The sequence below is a fragment of the Artibeus jamaicensis genome, unplaced genomic scaffold (assembly GCF_021234435.1).
Source record: "Artibeus jamaicensis isolate MK-2021 breed Jamaican fruit bat unplaced genomic scaffold, CSHL_Jam_final scaffold_537, whole genome shotgun sequence".
Taxonomy (NCBI): domain Eukaryota; kingdom Metazoa; phylum Chordata; class Mammalia; order Chiroptera; family Phyllostomidae; genus Artibeus; species Artibeus jamaicensis.
The window spans coordinates 16547023-16558334 of record NW_026522047.1 but is presented as its reverse complement, the minus strand read 5'-3'; the positions used below and the strand labels follow the sequence as shown (position 1 = coordinate 16558334).

Here is an 11312-nt window from a genome sequence, read left to right as displayed (position 1 = left end):
GGTGCGACGCCAATTCCCTCTTTGGGAAGCCGGGCAGTCGAGAGACTGAGTGGGAGTGGCGCGGAGTTGCATGGAAACCTAAAACCCTGAGCTGCGGCAAAGCCAGTTTGCAAGCTGTAAGTGCATGAGCTTTTCCCCGACGTGAAGGCTGGTTCTAGCGTAGGCAACGCACTCTTCCCCGGTATCAGTGTTTTTTCCGCTCCCTATTTCTTCAAGGCCTGTGCGTCAGGCGCCTTAGCCTTTGCACATGTGAGCACTTAACAGGTATGTCAAGCAGGATAGACAGAGTCTGGTCCAGACGCTGCTCGCGTTGGCGTTCCTTCTGTGACTTCATTTCCTCTCAACTCTGTGCCAACTCTGGGTTCCAGTCTTACACGAACTCCGTGTTTTATCCACTTCGTGGAGTCCAGTACGAAGTCCGGCAGTCGGATTTTGCTCCAGTGGAGAAATGGACTTTTTTTTTTTTTTTTTTGACGTTTTTGGACCCAACGTTCACTTTGTAATGCTGGTCAGAGGTTTAATTGTCTCATCCCAGACCTTACATAACTTTAAGGTGCTAAGTACTTTAGGGTGTGATTGAACTTATTTAGTCGTCCATTTATTCATTCAATAAATCGCTACTTGAGAATTTTGCAGTCCAGTGGCTCTACTACTATTTAGTGAGTATCTAAATGGGAATTAGGGAACAAATGAGATCTAATAGAAAGTGTCAAGGAGATATACAGAACTATGGGTCCAAGTTTATAACAGCAAGTGTAGCGATGTTTAGTAGCTCTAACTTCGCATTTCTGAGGCATTTTTACATATTGGTCACTATCCAAGAACTCTCTTTTTTCACGTTTGCATAGGCTTAACAAGATTGACTAACAAAAGATGTGAAAGATGCAGTAAACTTTTGGTTTAGAATAGGCCAGTAGGACCTTGAAGCCATTATTCTGACTTTGCCTTCTATGGTTAGAGTGCCTATCAGTGGAGCTTTTGACAACTAGTGGGGAAATGCTATTTTTCTCTGCATCACTTAAGGATTATTTAGACTGGAGACTAATATTCACATATTTCTGGAGTATTTCATTCTGAGTTTTCTAGGGAAAAACATGTCATTTGGAATTAAGAATTTTTACTCATAGAAGTATAGAACTGTATAGCATTATAGAATTGTAGCTCAAGTCAGGGAAGGAAATAAAGTCTTGACCTACCCAACGTCTAGGCCAGTTAAAGGAGAGACTGAAGCTAAAACCCTGGCTGTGTGCCCTTTGTCTACTGGACTCTGCTGCTGCTTTGTACATGATACATTTTAGAAACACAAACTGAATTCCCAAGGTTTTAAAAATGACAGTGGTTGAGTTATGTTTACTGCATTCGAGAATTAGATGATGAATATCAAGGGTATGTTGATCCATGTTGCTGTTAAACTTTTATTTTTACTTTTAGTAAAAAGGTACTGAGGTCCTGGTATAATGTGGGTATTCTTTTTTTTTTCCTTCATAGAATATTTTCAAAATGACCACACCAAACAAAACACCTCCTGGTGCTGACCCGAAGCAGTTGGAAAGGACTGGGACAGTACGGGAAATTGGGTCACAAGCTGTTTGGTCACTCTCATCTTGCAAACCAGGTAAAACAAAACAAGACAAACTGTAATAACTCCATACAGTTTCCTTGTATTCTGGGTTGACTTTAATTTTTTTTTGTTTATGTTCTTTATTTTAATTCTAAAGTATAAATTTAGTGAAGGTTTGATCAAGTGTATCTCTCTCCCAGTTGCTCGACTCTAACATCCACTGGAGTTTAACTGCATGTGTCATAAGGTCTCCTTTTTATCCTTCCCTGTCTCTGTTGTGATTCAGTTATTTGGGTAGCATTCTTGTTGACATTGTATTTTTCTATATGGGCTGAGTGGGTGATACATTTTTTGAGTGATTACATATCCCCAAATAAGTTTATTTTACTTGTGGTTGTGATAGAATTCTTGAGTGTCAGTTCTTTTCTCAAAAATTTATGGGTGCTATTTCACCACTTTCTTTTGTGTCTTGTTGCAAGTGAGAAGGCCGTGCCTGTCTCGCTCTCTCTTTTTTGTCTATGACATGTTCTTTCTTTCTGGAAACATTTACAGCTTTTCTATTTATTCTTAGCATTCAAGACTTTTCCATGATATGCCGGGATGCATGTGTATCTTTTCTCATCTGTTTAACGTGTTATTTGATGGGCATTTTCAGTCTGTAGACTCGAGCTCAGAGAAAGATTTTTGGCTTTAGGAACTTTAATTATAATGTTATTGGTTTAGTAGTTGCGTTTCCTTCACATTAAGACTCCTGTAGTCATCTTTCAAACCAGGCCTCTTGTGTTTTTCCTTCCAATACCTTTCTCTCTCTTTTTACAAGTAATTTATTGAAGTATAATTTACTTATAATAAAACTTACCCTTTTTAGGCATATAGTTCTATGAATTTTAATGAACACACAGTCGTGGAAGCACCATCACAATCAACAGTTTTCCATCATCTAGAGAAATTCCCTCATGCCTCTGCTCCCTGTCCCTGTGAGCCCCTGACAACTTCTGATCTGTGTCTCTTTGCTTTTCCCATAATGACATGTAAATGTAATCATGCTATAACAGCTTTTTGGGTCTGGCTTCTTTCACTTAACCTAATGCATTTGTGATTTTTACATGCTATTATATGCATCATTATTTTGTTTCTTTATTGCTGATTGCTATTCCACTGTACGGATCTAACTCAGTTTGTTTAGCTGTTCACCAGTTAATAGACATTTAGCTTTCTGGTAGCCAGCTTCCAAAATGATCTTTGTCTTTGGTTTTTATGCCCTTCTGTTGAGCCCTGCCACATTGTATCCAGGCTGGTCTCTTGGAACAGTACCAATAGAATATGGCAGAAATGATGGTATGTGACTTCTGAGACTAGACGGTAACAGACATTGTGGCTCTCCCTCACTCTTGTTTGGATCATTCACTCTGGGTGAAGCCAGCTGCCATTGTGTGGGGACTGGAGTGGCAAGGATCCTTGGCCTCCAGGCAGTAGCCAATGAAGAACTTGGCCTCTTGTCAGTGGTCACATGAGCAAACTGTCTTAGAATGGATCTGCAGCCCCAGTCAAGCTTTCAGATAACTGCTTTGGATAACCTGATGGCAAACTCAAGAGAGTCCTCGAGCCAAACAGCCCAAACAAGATGCTCCAAAATTCCTATCCCATAGAATTTGTGAAAAAATGTAAGTTTGGTATTTTAACCTGCTATGTTTTCTGATAGTTTGTTATGCAGCAATAGTTAACTTAGATAAGGTTGTTTTCAATATTTGGTGATTATGGATAAAGCTGCTAGAAACATGAACAGGTTTTTGAGTGGACATTTTCTTCAGTAAATACTTCTGAGTGAAATTGCTTGGTTCTATTATTGTGTGTCTTTCTTTCCAAGCTATACTTTTTATTTCCTTTTCTTGTTTTACTGTATTAGCTACCATTTCCAATATGTTGCATAGGAGGGGTGAGAGGGGACATCCTTGTCTTATTCCTGCTCCTAATGGGAAAGCTAGCTTTTCACCATTAAGCACAATGTTAGCTGTTACGTTTTTGTAGGTATATAAAGTTGAGGACATTTCCTCTTTTCTTAGTTTGCAGATAGAATTTACCTAGAATGAGTGTTGGATTTTTGTCAAATGTTTTCTCTACATCTATTGATAAGATCATATCAATAGATGTGATAGATTACACTAATTGATTTTAGAATGCTCAACCAGCTTTGCATACCTGGAATAAATCCTACTTGATTGTAGTATATAATCCTTTTAAAAAATATTTTATTGATTATGCCATTACAGTTGTTCTATTCCCCCCTTCACTCCCTTCCACCCTGTATACCCCTCCCCCACCATTCCCCCCTTTAGTTTATGACCGCTTGTCTCAAGTTCTTTAGATGCTATATTCCCCTACTATTCTTGCCCTCCCCCCCATCTATTTTCTACCTACCATCTATGCTACTTATTTTCTGTACCTTCTCCCCCCTTCTCCTTCTCCCACTCTCCTGTTGCTAATCCTCCATGGGATCTTCATTTCTATGGTTCTGCTCCTGATCTAGCTGTCCTCTTAGTTTGCTTTTGTTTTAGGTGTGGTTGTTAATAACTGTGAGTTTGCTGTCCTTTCACTGTTCATCTTTTTTATCTTCTTTTTCTTAGATAAGTCCCTTTAACATTTCATATAATAAGGGCTTGGTGATGATGAACTCCTTGAATTTGATCTTATCTGAGAAGCACTTTATCTGCCCTTCCATTCTAAATTAAAGCTTTGCTGGATAGAGCAATTTTGGTTGTAGGTCTTTGGATTTCATGACTTGGAATACTTCTTTCCAGCCCCTTCTTGCCTGTAAGGTCTCTCTTGAGTAATCAGCTGACAGTCTGATGGGAACTCCTTTGTAGGTGACTGTCCCCTTCTCTCTTGCTACTTCTAGGATTCTCTTCATTTTAATCTTGGCTAATGTAATGATGATGTGCCTTGGTGTGTTCCTTCTTGGGTCCAACTTCTTTGGGACTCTCTGAGCTTCCTGGATTTCCTGGAAGTCTATTTCCTTTGCCAGATTGGGGAAGTTCTCCTTTATTATTTGTTCAAATAAGTTTTCCGCTCATGGCTGTTCCTCTTCCCCTTCTGGTACCCCTATAATTCAGATGTTGGAGCGTTTAAAGATGTCCTGGAGGTTCCTAAGCCTCTCCTCATTTTTTTGAATTCTTGTTTCTTCATATTTTTCTGTTTGGTCATTTTTTTTCTTTCTTCTGGTCCACTCCCTTGATTTGAGTCCCAGTTTCCTTTCCGTCACTATTGGTTTCCTGTGCATTTCCCTTCATTTCAATTAGTTTAGCCTTTATATGTTCCTCTAATTTGTGACTAGAATCAACCAGTTCTGTGAGCATCCTGATCACCAGTGTTTTGAACTATGCATCTGAAAGTTTCGCTATTTCTTGGTCCCTTAGAGTTATTGGCTCTGTGGCTCTGAGTTCTCCTTGAGCCATGTTTTGATCTGTTCGTGCCTGTTATAGCCCTAGGTGTTCACCAAGGTGGGGCCGCCCAGGTGACACTGTGTGTGGGGGCGGGGGTCAAAGGGGGGCAATGGTGGTTCCCCTCTGCTGCTTCCCACTGCTGGGGCCTGCGCAGTCTGTCTCACTGCTCGCTCCTTTGCAGGTTTATCTGTGTGTGAATGTGTGACTGTAGTCAGCCCTCAGTGGGTTCACCCGCTGCTACTCCACACCTGGGATCTGCCCACAGCTGCCTGCGAGCCTGCGTCGCTTGCCCAGGTTGGGTGGATCTTTCCTGCCCAACCCCCTCCGCTGCTGGATCTGCCCCTCTTACCGGTCTGGCTGAAGGGTTGTTGTTGTTGGACTTCCGTATAGTTCAATTTTCTGTGGTTTGGCTGTGTTTTTGTTACTAAAACTTTGTTGTTTTTAAACTTGGTTGTGCAAGAAGGTACAGCGTTTCCACCTACGCCTCCATCTTGGCAGAAGTCCTATAATCCTTTTTATATATGGATTCTTTTTGCTAATATTTTCTTGAGGATTTTTGCGTGTGTTTTCATGAGACGTGTTGTTCTTTAATTTTCCTTTCTTGTAGGTCTTTGTCTGGTTTTAGTTTTTGAGTAATGCTGCCCTCGTGGAACATGTCAGGAAGTATTCCCTCTGCTTCTGGTTTCTGCAAGAGACTGTGGAGAATTTTAAGTATTTCTTCCTTAAATGTTTGATGGAAGTCACAAGTGAAACTATCTAGGCCTAGTGATTTTTTTTAGAAGGTTATTATTTTTAATTCAATTTCTATAGTCGATTCAGATGGTCTGTTTCTATTTGTGTGAGTTTTTGTAGGTGGTTTCTTTCAAGGAATTGGTCCATTTTCTGTAAGTTGTCAAATTTATGATCATAATGTTGTTTATAATAGAGTCTCTTATTATTATCTGTGGAATCAGTAGTGATGGCCTCTCTTTCGTTTCTGATATTAGCATTTTGTGTCTTCTCTCTTTTTTGTTGGCTTTTATGGATTCTTTTCTCGTTTTTTTAAACCTTTTCATAGTACCAGTTTGTGCTTTCAGTGATTTCTCTCTATTAATTATCCGTTTCCCCTCACATTAATTTATGCTCTGATTTTTATTATTACTTTTGGTTAGTTTGTATTTAATTTGTTCTTCCATAATAGTTTACTAAGGTGAAAAATTTCAACTATTTTAGATCTCATTTCTTTGTCTTTCCTTAGAGATTCCTTAAGTAGAGTCTGAGCTTGCAGTTCCTCGATTTGTAACTTGGTGATGGTATATAGGAGCTCTGTTGATGTGATGGTAAGCTAGGGGGGAACAGAAGTGATCTATAATCGTGTGACTACATCTCAGTCTTTTAGTGGGCCTCTGTTCATGCCTGTGACCTTGACAGGTGTTTCTGACCTTTTCTTCTCCCTCTTATGTGAAAGCTGGAGGAGGCTGGAGTTGGGTGTATTCACTCCCCATGTCACTTGGGCTGTGATGAAACAGTTTTTGAAGTCAGGCCTTTGTTAGGGAGAACAGAGTGCTCTGGGTATATTCCACACTGATTGCTTTCTCCCTGCATCTGCAGGGAACACTGGAGAATTTTCTCTGATCTTCACCCAAAAGAGAACCTGGTGAACTCCTAGAGGTAAAATTCATAAAAATGTGGAGCCCTTTTAAAGTTGGGCTTCTGGGAGTTCTCTCTCAAGCTAGTGCACACTCGGTCTCCAGCAGTTAGTGTATTAGCAATTAGTCACTACTCTTTGAAGTTTTCCTACCAGCTGCTGACCGGAGACTTGGTCTGTGCTCTCCGTAAGCTAACATTTTGTGTTCACCTCTCCTCACTTTTTCGGGTGGTGGTTTGCCCTGTGCCTCCAATTCTCTGTTGTACCTGAGAAGACTTACTGGTTTTCATGTGTTCATTTTTTTCTTTATTGTTGAAAAAAGAAATTGTTTGTGAGGGATGAGAGCAACATCTTCCAGGCTCTTTACACGTCAGAACGAAAACTGGAAGTAGCCGGACAGAGAACAGTGACGACTTCACTGTACTAGTCAGTGGGGTTGGTAGATGTCATAAAGTGAGTACATGTACTGTGTGGTTGTCGAATTCAAAATGACTGGGCCAGTAGAGCAATGAATCTGCGTCAAGTCGTGCATTAAGTTCCAACATTCCTCCATAGAAACTATTATGATTCAGAAGGCCACAGTTATGAGCACCTGGTGATTGGAGGCTTCATCACGACAACATGCCCACTCATGCGTCACGTCTTATGCAGATTTTTTTTTTGGCAGAACATCAGATAACCCAGGTGGCTCAGACCCCCTGCAGCCCAGATTTGGTCCCCTGGGACTTCTGGCTTTTCCAAAACTAAAATGCCCTTTGAACGGGAAGAGATTTCAGACCATCGATGAGATTCAGGAAAATGTGACAGGGCAGCTTATGGTGATTGGGAGAACTGTGTGAGGTCCCAAAGTGCCTAATTTGAAGGCGACTGAGGTGTCATTGCCCTATGTTCAATGTTTCTTGTGTCTTCAATAAATATCTCTTTTTTTCATATTAGATGGCTGGATACCTTCTGGACAGCCCATATACATGCACACACACACATATATATATGTAATTTTATATTTTGAATGTATAGCTCTTTCTTTAGCATGAGAATTTATTGTCACTTGTCGTGCTTTTAGGATTTGGAGTGGATCAATTACGAGATGACAATCTAGAAACTTACTGGCAATCAGATGGCTCCCAGCCTCATTTAGTGAACATCCAATTCAGGTAATACATTTTTTTAAAGTTTTTTATTTAATTTACTAGGGTGACCTTGGTTGATGAAATTGTATAGGTTTCAGGTGTACAATTCTTTAGTATGTCATCTGTGTATTGTACTGTGTGTTTATCACCCAAAGTGAAGTCTCTTTCCTTCACATTTATCTCCTCGTTACCCTCTGCTACCTTCCACCACCCCCTTAACCTCTGGCAAACACCATACTGTTGTCTGTGTTTATGAGGGGTTTTTTTCTTAATTTTTTTCCATCTTTTTCACTCAGTCCCCCTCACTCCCTCCCCTCTGACAGCTGTCTGTCCATTCTCTGTATCTATGAGTCTGTTTCTATTTTGTTTGTTAGCTTATTTTGTTCATTAGCTTATTTTGTTCATGAGATTCACATATAAGTGAAATCATGGTATTTGTTTTTCTCTGACTGGCTTATTTCACTGTCGAAAAAGGTTAAGATTTTCCTTCCTTCCTTCCTTCCTTGCTTCCTTCCTTTCCTTTTAATACCAGTGTAGTATTCCATTGTGTAAATGTACCACTTTTTTTTATCCACTCATCTACTGATGTGCAGTTGGGATGCCCCCAAATCTTGGCTATTGTAAGTAATGCTTCAGTGAACAAAGGGATGCTTGTTTTTTTTCAAATTAGTGTTTTGGGTTTCTTCGGGTCCACTCCCAGGAGTGGAATCAGTGGGTCATAAGGCAGTTACTTTTTTTTTTTTTGGAGATAACTCCATACTGTTTTGCACAGCGGCTGCACCAATCTGCACTCCCACCGACAGTGCACGAGTGTTTCCATTTCTCCACATCCTTTCAACACTTGTCATTTGTTGATTTATTGATGATAGTCATTCTAACAGGTGTGAGGGGATATCTCATTATGCTTTTAATTTTGCCTTTTCTCTGATGATTAGTGATGTTGAGCATCTTCTCATATGTCTGTTGGCCCTCTGTGTGTCCTCTTTGGAGAAGTGTCTATTCAGGTCCTTTGCCCATTTTTTCAGTGGATCGTTTGGTTTTTTTGGGTGTTGAGTTTTATAATTTCTTTATAAATTCTGGATATTAACCCCTTGTTAGATGTGTCATTGGCAAATATATTATCCTATTCAGTGGGTTGTCTTTTTATTTTATTAATGGTTTCCTTTGCTGTGCAAAAACTTTTGAGTTTGATGTAGTTCGATTTGTTTGTTTTTTCTTTTGTTTCCCTTGCCCAGGGAGATTTATCAGACAAAAGATCGCTATGAAAGATGTCCAAAATTTTACTGTCTGTGTTTTCTTCTAGGATTTTTATGATTTCATGTTTTACACTGAAGTCTTTAATCCATTTGAGTTTATTCTTGTGTATGATGTAGAAGGTGGTATAGTTTCATTTTATTTGCACATATCTGTCCAATTTTTAACCCTAGTTATTGAATGGACTATCTTTACCCCATTGTGTGTTCTTGCCTTCTTTGCAAATATTAATTGACCATAAAGGTGTCCGTTTATTTCCAAACTCTCTGTTTTGCTCCATTTATCTATGTGTCTGCTTTTATGCCAGTACCATGCCGTTGTGGACACCATGGCCTTGTATATATAGTTCAACACCAGGTAGCATGACTCCTCCAGCTTTTTTCTTCTTTCTCAAGATTGCTGTGGCTCTTCAGGGCCTTTGTGGTTCCAGAAAGTTTTGGAACATTTGTTCTATTTCTGTGCAATACACCATTGGTATCTTGATAGGAATTGCATTGAATCTATACATGGTTTGGGTAATATGGATAGCTTAATGATGTTAATTCTTCCTATCCATGAACACAGTATATGCTTCCACTTCTTCAGTTTCTTTATTTAGTGTTCTACAATTTTTCAAGTGCAGGTCTTTTCCATTCTTGGTTTAATTTATTCTCTGATAATGAATTTTTTTGATGCAATTGTAAATAGAATTTTTTTTAGTTTCCCTTTATGTAGTTCATTATTGGCATATAAAAGTGCATCTGATCTCTGAATATTTATTTCGTATCCTGCCTCTTTACTGAATTCATTTATCATTCTAGTAGTTTTTTGGTAGAATCTGTAGGGTTCTCCAGGTAATATATTTGTGAATTTTTCCATTTGTGTAGGTTATAAGTGGTCAAAGAGATCCGTTTTACTTCCATAAACTTTAAAAAATATAGATATTATAGTGAAATGCACTTAACTTTGCTTTTGTTAAGTCTCAGACATTATTTATGTGTTAACTAGAATGTGTTGTAAGCTTACTCTGCCTTATCCTTTATGAATTCTTTATGGTACCATTCACAGTTTCTTTTATATAGATATTTCTCAAACATACTTTTCAGTACGATTTATTTCAGAGAAGCACGCTTTGCTTATGACCCAGTACAATGACTAATGCATTATATTAAGTACCCCTGCGGTGACTGGCATTGGGGCAAAAATACTTCATCTTAAAACCTTTTTAGTTTTGAAATGCTTACTTTTTGTGGGGAAAGGAAAACAGCTGTATGTTTGTCAATTGCTCTGAACTTATTGACTTAGTTGGAAATCAGTTAACTTGGTTATCTTATTCCATTGATGCCATCTGTTTAATCATTCTATAGCATTGTAACTTTATTGTTGTTCAAGTACAGTTGTCCCCATTTTCCTCTCACAACTTTCCCCCACCCCACCCTCAATCCTACTTTCCTTCGGTTTTGTCCAAGGGTCCTTTATCCATGTTCCTTGATGACCCCTTTCCCTTCTTTTGCTGGATATTCCCCTCCCAATGCCTCTCTTATTACTGCGAGTTTGTTCTTTATTTCAGTGTCTTTGGTTATATTTTGCGTGTTTGTTTTGTTGATTAGGTTCCACTAATAGGTAAGGTCATATGGTACTTGTGTTTCACCACCTGGCTTATTTCACTTAGCAGTATGCTCTCCAGTTCCATCCATGCTGTTGCAAAGAGTAGGAACTCCTTCTTTCTTTCTGCTGTGTAGTATTCCATTGTGTAAATGTACCATAGTTTTTTGACCCATTGACTTACTGATGGGTATTTAGGTTGCTTCCAGCACCTGGCTATTGTAAATTGTGCTGCTATGAACATTGGGGGGCATGGGTTCTTTTGAATTGATAATAGGGTTCTTAGAGTATAATCCCAGCAGTGGAATTGTTGGGTCAAAAGGCAGTTCCATCTTTAGTTTACTGAGGAAATTCCATACTGTTTTCCACAGTGGCTGTACCAGTCTGCATTCCCATCAACAGTGTATTAGGGTTCCCTTTTCTCCACAACCTTGCCAGCACTTGTTTGTTGATTAATTTATGATGGCCATTCTGAGTGGTGTGAAATGTGGTTTGAATTTGCATCTCTCTGATGGTTAGTGATGCTGAGCATCCTTTTGTATGTCTCTGGGCCCTCTGTATGTCCTTGGAGAAGTGTCTGTTCAAGTCCTTTGCCCATTTTTTCAATTGGTTTATTTGTCCTCCTGGAGTGGAGTCATGCCAGTTCTTTATGTATTTTGGAGATCAAACCCTTGTCTGAAGTATCATTTGCAAATGTATTTTCCCATATGGGTGGT

General features: G+C 39.3%; 1 protein-coding gene across 2 annotated transcripts in view; it reads left to right on the top strand.

The window, feature by feature from the left end:
• Positions 1-11312, top strand: part of ANAPC10 (anaphase promoting complex subunit 10) — a 43605-nt gene continuing 32293 nt past the window's right edge. Inside the window, exons 1-3 of one of the 2 annotated variants that reach the window (XM_037162366.2) lie at positions 1-116; positions 1489-1615; positions 7692-7782. In XM_037162366.2, coding sequence (XP_037018261.1) covers positions 1501-1615; positions 7692-7782 — 206 coding nt within the window. In that variant the 5' untranslated portion in view covers positions 1-116; positions 1489-1500. Of the gene's footprint in view, positions 117-172; positions 265-1488; positions 1616-7691; positions 7783-11312 lie in introns of those variants that run through there. The other variant, XM_037162364.2, reaches the window with a different exon arrangement.